This window comes from Ostrinia nubilalis, chromosome 2 (genome assembly GCF_963855985.1).
Source record: "Ostrinia nubilalis chromosome 2, ilOstNubi1.1, whole genome shotgun sequence".
Taxonomy (NCBI): Eukaryota; Metazoa; Arthropoda; class Insecta; order Lepidoptera; family Crambidae; genus Ostrinia; species Ostrinia nubilalis.
This window is the reverse complement of record NC_087089.1, coordinates 5,663,200-5,680,548: the sequence shown is the minus strand read 5'-3', so window position 1 is coordinate 5,680,548 and position 17,349 is coordinate 5,663,200. Positions and strand designations below refer to the sequence as shown.

Genomic DNA, 17,349 nt, shown 5'->3' with positions numbered 1-17,349 from the left:
GTTATTTTGGAGATAACTTGCTTCCATAGAGATATTTTATAGAGAGATGCTTAGTAATGCGCTGAGTTCGAAACTCAGTGTCGCATTAGGAATTCACACACACAAAGTCAAAATATGTGCTCATTATCCACTGCGGTATTAGTATTTAATGTTCGAATAATCTTTAGTACTATGCAAGCAATGTAAACTGTTTAGGTACATTATGTCGTCGCTGCTGTCATTATTGCTTTCACGAGCAATATGTTCTGTTTTTGGGCATATTGTTGCGACACCGGCTCCGCCCCCTTGTCACATCTCCCTTTAGTTTCTGTAATCTGTGCTTGCATCGAGGTTGATATCAATTAAAATTAAATATTCCTTAGTGCTTTTGATTTAAATTATTTTTTTATTTTGACATGTGTTTGAAAAATCAAGGTCAGATCGCAATAAAATAACAAGTGAAAACGTAACATTGATGAGGTAATTCCATTAGAAAGTAGGTATGTATTCATTCCTAGGATTCCCCTAACACCATCAAATTCAAGAGAATTCAAGGGAGTGCAGTTTCCCATCTCATGCTTAGGGGCCACGGTTTAAAATAGCGTGGTTGCAACTACGTGCGCTGCTCATACTAATTTTCGATACAAAAGCAAGTGTTGGCGCCCTCACGAGTTTTAGCGGAGTGCCATATGGTAGCGGGAGTAGACTTAAGGGAAATCTATGCTTCTCCGACAGCCAGTTGTATGTAGCATGCTCCAGAGTATGCGCACAATAAAATTCTGGTCGATGCTAGGGATGGATAAGCGTCGCTGTCGCTGGCGACAGGGTCTTCTGGTTCAGGGTTCATGGCGTAGGTCTCAGGCAAAATTAAATCCACTCGTAGAGAATAATAGGCTAGATGTCAAAATTTCAATTATTTGTCCGTCAGACAGTTATTTAGAAAATATTACTCATATTTTTTATTTTCTTTCATAATTAAATAATAACAGTGCTACATCGAGTTGAAATGGCGCGATACGTCACGTTTGAGTAGAATTTTTACTCAAAAGTGACGTCACGCGACATTTCAACTCAATACAATACTGTAATTACTCGTTTATGAAAAAAATAGAAAATATGTCTCCAAAATTTTTTAATTATTTTTCTGACGGACTAAACAGAATTTCGATTTCATTACCCAGTCATCATCCCTATTACACACAGCACTAGAGTCGTATCGGAACTGAGTGAACCAACGGTTTTGCGATAGGAACGTCCGACCCGAGTGATAGTACTGCTGTACTGTAAAGTTTCATCAAAATCTGTTCAGTAGTTTTTGCGTGAAAGAGTAACAAACATCCAGACATCCACACAAACGTTCGTATTTATAATATTAGTAAGACTAGTAAGATTTAAGATAGTTAGATGAATTTATTTTAGTTATTTGTTTAATAATAATAATATTTATTTATTTATTTATTTCTTAGCTCTGTCTGATAATGGATCTGGAGGAGTTGCAATGGCCACCTCCATTGCAACTCCGTAACAAAACAATAGAACCCTATGGAGTTTGGGCTTGTGTGATTCGCTTTGACGAATACTTCGTCCCTAAATGATATCCAGGGTCCGATGATGGAGCTGTAAGGGGGCAAATTTTTTTTTCACTGTGTCACTGTCTTTATTTTTTACTTATAGCCCGACCAGGAACATAAAAACCCTGGCATAGAGGCGCGTTAATTGCATTTGATCGTGCAACACTGAGTACAGTCGTACCTGTGTTAAATTAATAGGCTAATTTTATGTATCAGGATTCAGGATTACGGGCTAATTTGATATTTTCATAAATTAACGAAAAAAGATTATATAGGTAACTTGGTCTAAATAAATTAAATGAAACCATCAATCGAGCTAGTAGGATTTATTTTATTATTCATCAATAATCAAATTCAGAACTTGAATATTGAACTGCAATGACGTCTGCTCATGAACGCTTCAAACTCGGTACTTCTTTCCCAATTCCATAAAATTCAACACTTTCAAAGTGACAAATATCTTTAAAATAGGTAGTTGAAACAAACCACAGCTAATTTTCATAGTGGACTAAAGTCGGATTCTTTAGAAATTTCCCTATATGTAAACAAATATGGCCAACTGACATTAAAACATTTATAATCTGTGCCCTAGTGAGGCGACAAAACCTCTCGTTAATCGCGGATTGAAATTATTGTAGTACTTACGTACCTATAGAAAGAATTTATAATGCTTTATATAGGAGTGCATTAAACAATTAGTAGTACCTACATTCAATGAAGAAAAAATAAATTGTTGATTAAGACCCTATTTAAATCTATTTAAATGCAATCAGTAATAAAAATGATTGAATAATTGAAATAAAATCGATTAAATTTACCGATTATTGTCTATGACTTACAGGTTACAACACTGATGTGTCAGAGACAACATGGAGATAACACATAATTTTAAACTTCAAGTCAATTTGACAAGTCTCACAAATTTTCAACGTCCACATATTTTGCTAAAATAATTTGTTTAAAGATTGATTCCAAACTTGTATAATCGTGAGAATAAAGTTGGTTTCATGGGCTTGTGAAATAATGTGTATGATATTATGAACACGTAAGTGATTATGGTGTTATTGTGTGCACAAGTGTTTGTTTACATTTGAGGAAATTTCTAAAGAATTTAGGTATATACTATACGATAAACATGTCAGTCAATTTGACAACCTTTGTCGGAAACATTATTCAATGAAAATATTGTCCGAACCCTTAGTACTTCTCTTAGACAAATAATTTAACACTTTGTGAACCAGTTTTCTTTCACGACTATAAAAAGTTTTTAGCACTTTAATTCCCAAATCCATTGCACACATTTAAAATAAAGTTTGTTTACACTTTGACAGCAATAGACAGTTTATTATTGACATGCAAGGTGACATGTCAATGAAGTTTTCAGTTACTGTTGCCATTAAAAGAAATTAGTACCATTAGTTTTCCGCAACATGGCGAGGCTTTTTATGTTCCTGGTCGGGCTATAATATATATTTTACATATTATACCTATACGTGTTTCATTTATTAATCGAAATATAAAAATCTTTGAAAGACTAAATACCTAAACTCTATTAAAATTTTATATTAATTATTCATGTTTTAATACCTTATTCTACCTAAAAATTAATAACTTATTAATACGGTCACGGCTCAAGATTTTTTTGTCCATTTCGGCGTTCTTTTTACTCTTTTGTCTTTGCGTTGACAGTTTGTAGCTAAATTCGCGCGGAATATTTTTGTGAAATGGCTCTTAACTGACAATATTTATACATAAAAAAGATAACAGTCACATGATAATTACTTGGTTAACCTGTCGAAAGAAGTGAAACAATAAGTAAGATGATTAAATAGTTTAATGAAACTTTAACAGTTCAATACTGATCATTAAATGTGTTTAGACAATAATTTTATTATGTTCTCTACAATAATTGCACAAATGATTACAATACTTGTGGCAGCTTCGTGTCATTTGATTTTTTTAATACATGACCACTGGGTTTTCAGTTATTTAATAACGAAGCATCATATATCACAATCAGTTTGTTTACATACTCCTACCACAGGGGTTTATATTACACCACAATCCCAGTTGTTTCTTATCCAATTATTTTTTTGCGTATATTTCATTGGTGCTTATTTTCCAATTGAGGTTTTTATCGTATAATAAATAAGTACACGTGAAAGATAACATTTAACTACTTGTCAACGTTATTGGCTATATCGGCTTTAAATAAGGCGAGAACTAGCCTGACTTCTTCCATGCTAAGGCTATTAAATATTATATTTTGATATTGGATAGAATTGTGATATATTTTGTACCGTTCAACTACAATTAAACCTACACAATAATAATACAATTATAATATTTGTATTTACCGAGTATCGGAATGTAGACACGACTAACACTTATGTTTAACACGGTAATAGAAGAGTTAACAATTCGCAAAGATGAAAGTCTATATTTTAAAAACACTAGCGATTTGTAAAGTCTAAATTTAGATACAAACACGATGCATAGGCGTCAAACAAACGTAGCCATTGGGGCAGTTCGACCGTGCGGCACGCGAGAGGTTACGAGTAACAATGTTAGTATTGTGACTGTTTAACTAAGCTTTGTTTAGTCAAGATCTAGCATTTGGCATTAAATATGATAGGAAGCAAAGTTACAGCTAATATAACACATAAGATAAAGGCAATCATTACAACTATACTAACAATAGTTACCTAATAAACGGATGATTCCGTTTTGTATTGAATAATTTAGTACTAATTAGCTTCGCTAAAACGGTATTGCTCATCAGAAAATCGGTAATTTCAGTCTGATACAGAAATAAAATAGTTTTAAATGTCAACTTACAGTAAATTAACATTTCTATTTCTTAAACAACTAAACATGAAAGCTAAAATCTTATAAATCCGCTAACAATATAAATATTTTACACAATAGTAACAAAACCATTAAAACAATGACATTAAATTATTTTCAAAAAGATGTCTAAACTTTAACATTGTTCTCATAATAATATGTGAAATACTTGTAGTACATTATAGTAATGAAGAATAAGTAAATGGTAAAAATAATATTAATAAATAAAATATTTATAACTGCAATAACAATAATTATCTCGGGATTTCATAGTTATTTAGCGATTGTAGCTATTATTATGATTCTCAATAATTCTAATTTAAATTCACACAAACTAGTTTTAATACATTTTAGACACCAGCACCCATATTACATTTAAATGTTAAGGGCCAGTACCGAGATACCGCATGCGATGGTGACCTCACAAAAGAAGACCGGTTGATATGCTGTCAAACATGATACCTAGTAGTAATGCTATTTCGACGATGTAAGTAGATTATAATCACACGAAAGTATTTCTTTATAAATATATTTGGTTAAAGTGTGACTGCATTTTTAAGTTGCTACATGTTTCGAGAGTATCCAAATGCTTAGGCGGTGAGAGAGCTGAGGTCCGAGAGGAAAGTGTCTGGGGTGAGTATGTGGGACGAGCCGATGATCACCTCCCAGTTCTTCACCGCAGCTGTCACCTCATACGCGCAGCGGATTTCCGAAAAGCATACACCTGCGAGGAAACGTATTTGTAATAGTGTGGTTCTTTCTGTCTGTAATTGAGGCGTCTAGTTTCAAATCCCGCTAAAACGATTTTAATAAGATTTCGAGAAATTGAAAAAAACCGCGTATCCATATAGCTTTGGCCTTAGGCAAAAAAATATATGATACGAATTATTATTGTCATCTGGCAATACTAACAGTAATTGCTATTCATCTTTAAATGAAATATAATTTGAATTATAATGAAAACTATTTTCATTTTGTCGGCCGTTTGGTGTAGTGGTTCAGAACGGACTACTATGCCGAGAGGTCCCGGGTTCGATTCCCGGCCGGGCAGAAATTGAAATGATGAATTTTAATTTCTGTGACGGGTCTGGGTGTGACTATGTATAATATGTATGTATTTAAAAAAAAAAAAGTATATAAGTAGTATATCCGTTAAGCTAGCACCCATAACACAAGCATTAAGTTGCTTACTTTGGGGCTAGCTGGCGCTGTGTGAAATTGTCCAAAAAGATTTATTTATTTATTTATTTATTTATTTTGGCGTACTTTGTTACGAACATTCGGTTTTAATGGGATTTGAAACGGACATGTTGTATTTTAGCGGGATTTGATAAGAACAAATTGTAATGCATGAATGGCGTTCTACAATAAAGTCTAATATTAAATAAACCAAAAAATGATAAAATAAATAATTGTCCGTATTAATTTGTCCATTCTATAATATTCAAAGCGATTGCACTTATTGGTTAGGTTATTGGATTAATAAAGTTTTATCGGGTTATTAAAAAAAAAACAATTAAATTATAGCATGTAAATAAGACACTTTTATACATTATTTTCTCAATCTCGTCTTTGCCTTTTTATAACATAATATTTATTCCTGGACATCTGGACAACAGGTGATCCATCTGCTCGTTTGCCTCCTGTCACATAAAAAAAAACATCCCACAATATTTATTTATTTACTTCACTGACTGACTGTACAGGGATATAAACATACACACATACATACCTACCTACTCTCAAAACACATTACCCTCCTGCACTCGGGTAAAAAGTAACATACCTTTATAATTAAATTCGTCTAAAGGCATTGAGCAGTGAAGTTTCTATAATCCCACTAGTGATCACCAACACTTAATAGTAACAATAACCAACGACAGCTAAATGGTTAATTTTGCATAACACCATCAAAGCTGCTTCAAAAGTAGTTTTTTAACAAATTTCTCTTTCCGTTTTTGGCGCTCCTTGGTACGTTTCCAGGCTATTTCATTACGTGGTTTCTTTGTTGCGTCTTTAGGGCTACATTTTTCCACGAACTGAGATAAATCTTCCATTATTTTGGATCAAAAACAATAAAAAACCGCAGCAACCTTAAGCACGTTATGAAAAAATCTCCATACTGATTTCGCAGTCACGTGACCAAAATAGCGTGCTGCCATTGGTCAATCAACTTTTAAAGGGTTTTGAAAGAAACGGACGGCGTTTTAGCGGAGTTTGTAACACAAACCAAATTTTAAGTGCTAGTTTAGTAGTCTTTTAGCGAATTTTGATCGAAAATGATTGAACAGTATGATGAGAAAATTGCAGTAAGGTTTGTTAAGATAGCGTCATTTAGAGATATAAACAGAAATTCGTTGCAGGAGCGTTTTAGCGGGTTTTGAAACTAGACGACTCAATTACGTGACTTAACAAAAATATTACGAATCAACTTACCGCCGACGACAAATACGATGAGACGGGGCACGTTTTTGATGGTCTGCTGTGCTTTATCTTTGTGCCAATGTCCATAGCGCACGCTGTAATAAGCGTAAATATGTATTTAAACTTACAATATTATACAATGCCAATATCTAAACGACAAAAAAAGAACCTACCTAATTAATATTTAAGTTGAAACAACTTTACTATGAAAGAATTGTATACCTGGTAGGGGCCTGGTATCCCGAGGGTTGAGTGCGCCCGGCGAGGAATGGGAAGTGTCGTTGGTCCAACTTATCTTCGATCGCGTCTTCCATGATGTCCTAAATGCATAATAAACAAATTACAGATAAATTATTTCCGATTTTATAAATAAGGTTCAAGTTTTGTTCATTAAGTTATCGAGTAAAAGTCATCACATGATTTAGATAAATCTAAAAATAAAGTTAAATATTTATCATCAAATATCGTACGAGCAAACAAGAGATTCTGCAAATAAAGTTATTTATAACCATTACAATACAGAGCCCAGACACTATACCTACATAATATGAATTCTCATTTGAGATAGAGAGAAAAGTTGTGAATGGTTTTCTATACCTTCATTAATTAATGCATCGATTTTATACCTTAACAACGGGTGTCCATCGTGACATTTGGTACGTCTGCTCAGTGATTCTCTCTTTCCTCGTTACTTGATACTGCTTCTTGCGATTGCCCTGTGGAACAACCAATTCATTTTGTTAACGACCATCATTTAGCGAAATGCACGCTTCATGCGCGTATATAGGGGGGGGCCGAGGTGACACGCCCCCCCAGAATGGTCTGATGCCCCCCAGGATGTTGGGCTACCGATTTGAAGCACCGACAACACTGAAGGGTTCCATGTAATTGTGACATTTATAGGAGGGCGCTACTATCAATGCTGGGTTAAAGATGACCTACACTGAGGACTTCTTGGCGGGAATCTGAAGCGTCATGTTAGCGGTTTTGTTTTATTTCCTCAAATTCGTGTTTGGGCGACTATTAATGTGTAATAATGGTGGATTATTAACCATTAAGTGTTTGTGAACGTGCATGAGTGTGGGCGAGTGAAGCAGAACAGTGCATCATGATTCTTTTGGTTCTCTCAAGTTGTCCATAGGAGGTCTCAGTAAAGCACCACAACTTTACTGAGACTCAAAGGGTGGGAAGGGGTATCATCTATCATCCTTCATTATATCATTACTTGATCTCATTTTGTAACTTGTATCACATAAATACTTGAAAATGGCACAAATCAAGTCGACCTCGACGTGTATTGCCAACATCATCAAAAAAGAAGAAGAAGACCTACACTGAACCGTTCCAGCTATGAGATTGACAGGAGGACGCTACTGTCGATTCTGGGTTATAGTTCCGATTTTTGCCACGTTGGACAACACTGAAGGGTTCCATATAATAATAATTGTGACTTTTATAAGAGGGCGCTTCTATTAAATACTGGGTTATTAGCTCCGTTTGGTGTGGTGGTTTAGAATCAGAACGGACTACAAGCCGAGAGGTCCCGGGTTCGATTCCCGGCCGGGCAGAAGTTGAAATGATGAATTTTATTTTCTGTCTGGGTGTTACTACACTCGCGAGCAAAAGTATGGAATCACTTACATGAAGTTGTTTCCACGCGATCTTGTGTACTAACGAATTTGTTAGGAACAAAAAAGTGGCACCATTTTAAAGATTAAACTTTTATCTTTAAATTGATACCAAATTCATTTATATCACACCAGTATTTAAAAAGATATCCCGGCTGATGTGGAGAAGTAACGAAAAAGACATGTATGAACTGTTTGATACGTCGCGATTTGCGGCCTATTTACCCCCTATAAAAGCACGCGTTTTCGGATTTTTGCTTTCACACGTTGATTCATACACATCTCCGCTTCTTTTGACACTTTACCTGGGATTCTACACCTTCAGAAGCAGCATAAATCGTTGCACTATTGCAAGAAGGGCTCAGCCAGCGGGCTGTCGCACGTCAGCGCCACATAAGCCAGTCCTGGGTTTCGAAAGTTTTAAGACGCTTTCGGGAGACTGGTGGCTTTATCCCGAGACTAAGTTCTGAACAGCGCCGGCGCACATCGCAGAGGGAAGACCGTTTTTTCATGTCAACCTCTCTATGAAATCGTCATTTGACTGGAATCGACGTCCAGTAAGAGCTCAGAAATGTTCGTAGGATAGCTGTTAGCGAGTAGACAGTTTGTCTAAGACATAAGCAATAGAATTTAACTCCAAAAAGGCCTGCCACAGGCTCGAAACTGACGGTAGGTCACCGATAAGCACGCTTTCAATTTGCTCGTACACATCTCGATGTTAAGTCGAGCAAGCCACCCCCATAAGCCACTGTTTCAGCGAACCAGCACTGCACAAATCGCTCCTCAGGCCGCCTATAAACCCGACCTCTTCGACTGCTGCCCTGCAAACACAGTTTGCATTCATCGGAGAACAGAACTCGCCTCCATTACTCGCCTTCCAATCGAGATGTGTACGAGCAAATTGAAAGGGTGCTTATCGGTGACCTGCCGTCAGTTTCGAGCCTGTGGCAGGCCTTTTTGGAGTCAAATTCTATTGCTTATATCTTAGACGAACTGTCCACTCGCTAACAGCTATCTTACGAACATTTCTGAGCTCTTGATGGACATCGATTCCAGTCAAATGACGATTTCATAGAGAGGTTGACATGAAAAAACGGTCTTCCCTCTGCGATGTGCACCGGCGCTGTTCAGAACTTGGTCTCGGGATAAAGCCACTAGTCTCCCGAAAGCGTCTTGAAACTTTCGAAACCCAGGACTGGCTTATGTGGCGCTGACGTGCGACAGCCCGCTGGCTGAGCCTTTCTTGCAATAGTGCAACGATTTGTGCTGCTTCTGAAGGTGTAGAATCCCAGGTAAAGTGTCAAAAGAAGCGGAGATGTGTATGAATCAACGTGTGAAAGCAAAAATCTAAAAACGCGTGCTTTTATAGGGGGTAAATAGGCCGCAACTCGCGACGTATCAAACAGTTCATACATGTCTTTTTCGTTACTTCTTCACATCAGCCGGGATATCTTTTTAAATACTGGTGTGATTTAAATGAATTTGGTATCAATTTAAAGATAAAAGTTTAATCTTTAAAATGGTGCCACTTTTTTTGTTACTAACGAATTCGTCAGTACACAAGTTCGCGTGGAAACAACTTCATGTAAGTGATTCCATAGTTTTGCTCGCGAGTGTATGTTTATAATGATTGTATGTTATTTAAAAAAAAAAGTACATATATAGATAGGTAGAATATCCGTTGCTAGCGCCCATAATACAAGCATATTAATTGCTTACTTTGAGGCTAGATGGCGCTGTGTGAAATTGTCCAAGATATTTATTATTATTTTTGCCATTATAGCCGTATAGATAACGATTTTGAAACGTCTAAAACCCGGTCTCTGAGCATGTAGAATTTTGTCCAATGACACCAAGCTACCCATCTTTATCGCTTGCTCGTAATTATATTGCTGTCGCGACTGTGCGACGGGGGCGCCCGCAGTGAGTGTGTGAGCGCGACAGCAACTTAATTACGCGCGAGCGATAAGGATGGGTAGCTTGGGGTCATTGGACAAAATTCTACATGCTCAGAGACCGGGCATTAGACGTTTCAAAATCGTTTGATTACGTACGTCGACGACGACGTTGTGCCCGAGGTTGGCGAGGTTGAGCAGCGCCTGCTTGTCGGAGGGCTCGAGCTGCGCGTGCGTCACCAGCTTGTTGAGGTTCTCCTCCGAGATGCCGTTCTTGGACATGATGTACAGCGCGATGATGCGCATCTTGTTGAAGTTCACCACAGACTGCGGAAATATACATTGATAAGTCAGTTGAATCCAAAATTACAACCCGATCGAGTTACTACCCGTTCGCACTAAGTCCGTGGAATGCACGTTCCCTCGCCTAACCGCGATTAAACGCTATTAATGTGTCTTATTTTACGCAAATACACAATTTTTATCAATAATAATAAATAAAAAATATTTTAAATATAGTTTGTTATAGCAGGCCTGTTCATCTCCGCGAGTTTACATCGAAAACAAAACACGCACGATGGCCCACCTACAGGATACTATTCAACAAGGCCTCACATACGAGCGAACATTGACTCACGCACGCGTATTCTTGTTTAAGATGGAAGAAAATGGTGTACTAAATACTGTGCAGTATTTAACTGCCTAAATAATAATAAAAACACAGAATGTACTTTTTTAAGTTGCCTCAAGACACTGAGAGGTAAATAAGTAGTTAATATTATTCATGATATTAATAATCATGCTAAATCATGTGTTTCCTCCGCCATTTTCCGCAGTTTGGCACCTCACGTCACATCATTTTACCGAAGTCAGCCCTATAGCTTCGGCGCAGTGCCGATCACTGACGTTTGTCAACAAAATGGTGCTTGACTCTTGAGACAGGCTAAATTACACCATATTGTTAATGACATTGAGCATACATTTTTTAAATACCTTCGCGAAGTAAAACTTCTGTACGTAGTCTTATTATTATTCTGTGGTTATAGTTACAGACGCTTCCCTTCGAGTGACGTCATATTGCCAGCAGCAAACTTATCGCGAACGGATAATAAATACGATGCGCATCTGCAATCTGACAGCCGTGACGTCACATCGACGCTCCGAGCAAACGCGGGGAGGCGTGTGGGTGAGGAAGAGTCGCATTCCAGCGAGGTGCGCAATTAACTCGATTGGGTTGACAACCTACTAACTCGATTGGGTTGACAACCTACTGGTTGTCAAGGGTCATCATTAATGTGTTTTCTTACAAAGTATTTAAAAAGACATTAATTACCTGATCTAGCAGAACTGGCACAATGCTCCTCATGTGATCTTTGATCTTTTCACCTTCAGCATCAGTACCCATAGCCAAATCCTAAAAAGAAAACTCAATTAATTAATTAAGATTATGTAAAGTTGTTTCGATAAATTCATCCCTTATTAGGGTGGTTTATTGTGTTCTAAAATGTCTTTTAGATGCCTACCTGTTCGACTTTGCAGAGCTTGTCGACGTAGCCCTGGTAGGCCTTCATACAGTCCTCGGCGAGGCGTAGGTGCGTGGCGTACTTGGACAGCTCCTTCTGGTACTGCGGCATTTTCTTGATCATTTGCGACAAGTCGCGCATGGATTGCTTGTCACCTGATAATCAGAAAGAGCCATTATAATTAAAAGTTAAGGGATAACATTATTTAGCAGTAAGTTTAAGGTACATAACTCAAGGGTTTTTGATTGTGTCAATGGTATACAAATTACCATTTTCATTACTATTTCATTGATCAACTTTTCACCCTTTTGGGATCCGGTTTGCCACAGAAAGACTTTATCGCACGTGTTTTCCCGTTTCAAAACCGACTATCCTATGTTTTTCTCTGGTTTAAAACTATTTCTGTAAGAACTTTTCCATCTAATATGGTTCAGTAGTTTAAAAGTGGTCACCTTTTCTTCACTTATGGTTCAGTAAGTGAAAAGGTAAGAGTAGGCGCACACCGTTGATTTTTAGTTGGCCGATAGTTGTGCCCGATTTTAAATTGTATGAAGAATCGGCCAAATCGAATCGGCGTAGTGTGCGCACTCCCATACATGCCCATACTGATCAACTGCCCGACTAAACTATCGGCCGACGAAAAATCAACGGTGTGCGCCTACTCTAAAAGAGAGACACGAGTTTGGCATTTATAATATTGATATGGATTGTATTGAAGTACAGATTGTAATTCCTACCTCCACCCATGCGTTTAGACTCCGTGAACTTCTTCAGGTTCTTGGTGACGGAGGTGGAGACGACGGCGATGTGCTGGTGGCGCAGCTCCACCCACAGCTCGTCGTTTTCGTCCAGGAGCACCTCCTTCAGTGCCCCTCCCTGAGAGGCGTCATATCTAGAAAAAGAATATAGAGTAATTAGAGGATAAGAAGCTTTGTTACTTGGTTGTTAAGGGCTATTTTCGCTCCAATTGCTTGCGTAATGATAAGTTTTTTTTAATGAATATTGTTAATAAATCAGATATTAACGAATTCCGTGAAAGCATAATACAGACAAAAAATACTTTATTAATGTATGGTCCGTAATAGTTAACAAGAAATGTATGTACTAACTTGTAGACATCATTTTCGATGGGCAGCAGATCGTAAGCCATAGCTTGGAGTGTGAGTTCGTGCAGCAACGGCGACACGCAGTCGAAGCCGCGATCCAGCACTAGAAGTTGCGAGCGAGCCTTCTCAGGTCCCTCACCCATTGTAGGTTCGTCAGCCTGCGAAACATGACTTGTTAAAATTTCAGTTCCATTCGCTAAAAATTCCTATTGTGATTGTGACGAATACAAAGACATTACCTTGTAGGCATCGAGTTTTTGTTGAATAAGTTGCGCCAGCTCAACGTTACGCTCCCAATCGCTGAAAATAAAAAGCATTTTATACTATAGTTTACATAACTTAAAAATACAACAAACACTAGTTTATGATGAAGTCAGGGCCTTGAGTGATTGACTGCCTTAATAAATATTGATACAAGTAATTCATAAGTAATGGTTGTAAACCATTTTAATGGCAATAAACAGTGTGTGTATCACCTTCGGTAGCGCACGGAGGGATATTCGCCGAGCGTGGCGCAAAGCGTGGCGATCTGTTCGGCGATACGCTCCATGTTGGCGTTGCGAGTCTGCGCCAACGCCGGGTTGTACATGCACTGGAAAGTCTCCGGCGAGTCCAGGGAGAACACCTGAGAATATCATTTAATATTATCACTCAACTTTCATTTCTTATAAAAAAATTATTACAGACAATAACTGGCAACTGCTCACTTAGAGTAGGCGCACACTGTTGATTTTTCGTCGGCCGATAGTTTAGTCGGGCAGTTGATCAGTATGGGCATGTATGGGAGTGCGCACAGTAAGCCGATTCGATTTGGCCGATTCTTCATACAAATTAAAATCGGGCACAACTATCGGCCAACTAAAAATCAATGGTGTGCGCCTACTCTTAGAAAACTTCTTGGGACCAAAATTGAAAATCTTTTCATTTTCACAAAGAATGATTTGATAGTTATCAACCAATTTTATGATTTCAACACTTATCCAACGATATTTCAATATAATATAATCATGTCATTTACCTGGCTCTCATATGGTAAAAAGGCAATGTTAATCTCCTTCAAAGTTTTTATTTTCCTTGCTGCTGAAGACTTGCACAACTCATTGAACAATTCCTCAGGGCAAACTAATGCGGCATGCAAAAAGACGTTCTCAATAAGTTCAAACAGTGATGTATAATTATTACAGACAATGTGAAACAAACCTGCTGCTCATATGGTATGAAAGCTATGTTGATTTCCTTAAGGGTTTTGATGTATTTCGATACTTTACTACGCGACAAGTCTTCAAAAAGATTATCTGGACAAGCTGTAAAATGAAAATAAAATGCAAATAAAAAAATGTAAGCATACATAACAAAAAGACGCAAATAAGATGTAAGCATTCTAATATTTTTAATGTTAAAAAATAACGTGAAGATGAGTCTGGTTTTTGATTTGAGATCAAATAAAACTTTTTATTCAGAAATGAAATGAAATTAATCTCACCCATTAGTATGTAATACATATTATTATTACTAGCAGCTCATAAGAAATGTAGACTGGCATAATAGTTGAAATGTTTAGCTTTTATTTTTCTACATGCATATTTGAAAGGTCAGTTTTACATTATAGGTACATTAATTAAGTATATGGACTGAAGTGGATTTTTAATTAATCACAGCTAGCAGTTTTGAAATATAGCATTGTGTATTTCAAATGATAACAACTCTGATAACTGGAAAACAGGCTATAAACAGTTTTAGATTAAAACTTTTTTCCTCACCAGATAAATAAACATTAAAAAGAACCAATAAAACATAAACAAAGGGATACAATATCCATGTTAAATTAATCTATTTGCTTGATAAAAGAGTAATATGAGCTTTGAAAGACTGATCGACTTTAACATGAAGTAAGCTTGGCTTGTGTTAAACTTTTTTCTAACCAACACTTATTACCTACCTTCAGTAAAGAAGACATGTGCAGCCTTGTACATGATGCGATTGCCCACAGAGAAATCATTGATGAGTGCATGAACTGATTTCTCCGAAGGTGTAATAAGGTATATGCCATCCATGGTGCATAATGGCTCCCTCTTCTTGTGGATGTCCTCCACCACTGTGAAGTAAAGAAATGGTTCTATTGTAATGACAAAGTTCTTACTTGGATTTTTTATTGTTACAATAATTTGTGGCATGGTAGGTATATTTATTTTTTATAGTATTTTATTTTGAGTGCTAGTGTCACTATGCTAGTAAGTTTTCTTTCAAGAGTCTAGTAAACCAAGTAAGGTAAATATTTTAAAGTAATTAAATAACAACTTACAAGTTATGCCTTCTGCTGAGATGTCGTGCATCTTGCAGCATGCTGACACCATCCTCATGGACAGTTGGTCGACAATAAGAATTCTCCATTCTATACGCTGGGATTCCTTGCCTTTGGGTCCGCGATAGCGGATAACTTCATTCATAATCTCTGTTAGAGAAAAACATTAAATATTTATTATTCAAAATGTTTCAAATCTCTTAGGTATGCAGTTGTACATCAGAGTTCAAACAGTTCATCTAAAACATAGTAGGTGTCCTAAGAAAATTAACATGATCAAAAATGTTTACTGTAATGTTTTATAGTCAGAATCATTCATTCTTTTGTATCGTTGTGGTAGGTATGACGTACATTCGCCCTGCCTCCCCATCCCACTAACACAGATGACATAAGAAAATCAATAAACATCACGGGTCCTCACTATAGGCGAAATAGTAATAAACTGGTAGATATCAGTAAATCTGAACAGGATGTTATCTAGGTATTTTAGTAAATAGCACAGTAATCATAGAAATCTTGACATCTTGGAGCAATAAACATGAATGTTTACAAAAATTGATTCAGTTTCAAAGACATTTCCTAGAAAAAAGATTCATATAATGCTAGAATTCATCTGTAACTTTTAGCTGAGACTATAATGTAATTAATATTGAGTATCGGAAAGCAAAAAGTGCAAAAAGGGACAATTATTTGTAAAACACAGTAAAACAAAGATAATTAGTCATCGATGGGATCGTTCGATAAGAAAGATTTGTTTTAAGAAAAACATGTGTCTGCCGTTTTGAATTCATTATTTAGCTTTTGTCCAATATTATCTACTATCTTTTATCACTCGAAAATGATTATTTTATTGCGAAAATACAATTTATTTTACTCACTTTGCCCGACAAGTGCTTTGAGAGCCATCTTGAACCGTAAACTAAAGAATTTCAGACGTCAAACTCGAAAGGTTGACTTGGTGGTGCTGTGTGTGCCTTTTAGTATTTTTATATTATTTACTATTTTATCAATTGAATACTTAGTTAATTATAATTCTACGACGAATAATAACGCTAGTTAAATCATTAAATCTTATAAAACTGCATTAAAAAAAGTAAATAACACCATTATAAAAATACACAGCGTAATTTAAATTTTGTCTATGGTGAAGCGGGAAATTTGACTGACTCGTGCCAGTGATTGTTTTGTTCAAAACTTTATAAAAAATGAATTGCAAGTAGGTAAAATATGGGTAAAACATTTTATTAAGAGAAAAGTATCTCTAATCAAATAATTAAGATTATTTTACAAAGCTTCTGTAAGGTGTTAATTTTAAAAATAATTGTAAACCAAGTTGTGAGATTGCGCGCGCATTCGATTAAATGAATGATAAGGAGGCGGGTCGATAAGGTACGACAGAGAGGACCAGCATATTGCCGTTTCTTTTCACATCAGTCATACGAATGGTCAATGTGATAAATAGAATAGAACGGCAGTCAGTTTTTTGTACGCCAGTGTCTGATATGGATGTGCTAAACGTTTGGTGAATTTATCGGAAATATTACGTGCGTGTGTTAAATGACTGAATCAACTTAAGTATTTAGGTATGTCAATAAATAGTATTAAAACACTGTGACAATTTTTGAACATATAAAAATAGTTTGTAACGCACGTAAATAATTTATTAAATTAATTATAAGTGTTTAAGTTTTGTTATTAATTTTAAGAATCTACCCGACATAATGATATTTATTCTTAACTACCTTCAAACGTATATTTTATTTATGAATTTATAAATTAAATATTTTATTATTTAAAATTCTATATTAAAGTGAAGTTATAAGTTAATGTAAGTAATAAATAAATTTAAAAATAGTTTTCATAACTTTTCAGTAAGTGTTGTATCTTATTTGGATTTGATTGATAGGAGTGAGTCGATTTCAAATTCTTTTGGTATTTTTTTCAACAAGTTTCAAGTCGGGTTACAAAAGCGTTCTAAAACGTGCAGTAAACAGTTCTTGTCTTGTCAGACTTATTCTTATTGTATCGACGCTATTTTCAATGATTAACATAGTTGTCTTTTTATTGGCAGCTG

General features: G+C 36.2%; 1 protein-coding gene across 2 annotated transcripts; it reads right to left on the bottom strand.

The window, feature by feature from the left end:
* Window positions 1-3,366: 3,366 nt before the first annotated feature.
* On the bottom strand, window positions 3,367-16,244 carry LOC135080610 (protein ROP). 2 transcript variants are annotated; one of them, XM_063975293.1, is made up of 15 exons: window positions 16,154-16,244; window positions 15,276-15,425; window positions 14,913-15,068; window positions 14,174-14,277; window positions 13,450-13,598; window positions 13,213-13,273; window positions 12,977-13,131; window positions 12,605-12,759; window positions 11,868-12,022; window positions 11,678-11,758; window positions 10,504-10,671; window positions 7,448-7,537; window positions 7,044-7,141; window positions 6,834-6,916; window positions 3,367-5,121 (listed from the first exon to the last, which is right to left on the bottom strand). In XM_063975293.1, exons 1-15 carry the CDS (start codon window positions 16,179-16,181, stop codon window positions 4,988-4,990), a joined length of 1,767 nt encoding a protein of 588 aa, XP_063831363.1. In that variant the 5' UTR covers window positions 16,182-16,244; the 3' UTR covers window positions 3,367-4,987. The 2 variants fall into 2 exon arrangements, with proteins under 2 accessions (XP_063831363.1, XP_063831370.1); XM_063975300.1 differs by lacking the exon at window positions 14,174-14,277 and adding an exon at window positions 13,992-14,095.
* Window positions 16,245-17,349: the final 1,105 nt, after the last annotated feature.

What these genes read in the sequence shown, in the direction of transcription:
- LOC135080610 (XM_063975293.1), bottom strand. Translation starts at nt 16,181, where the DNA reads ATGGCTCTCAAAGCACTTGTCGGGCAAA. An exon ending in CCCTCCGTGCGCTACCGAAG is followed by an intron (nt 13,274 to 13,449) that starts GTGATACACACA and finishes TTTTATTTTCAG; the next exon opens with CGATTGGGAGCGTAACGTTG. An exon ending in AAAAACTCGATGCCTACAAG is followed by an intron (nt 13,132 to 13,212) that starts GTAATGTCTTTG and finishes CATGTTTCGCAG; the next exon opens with GCTGACGAACCTACAATGGG.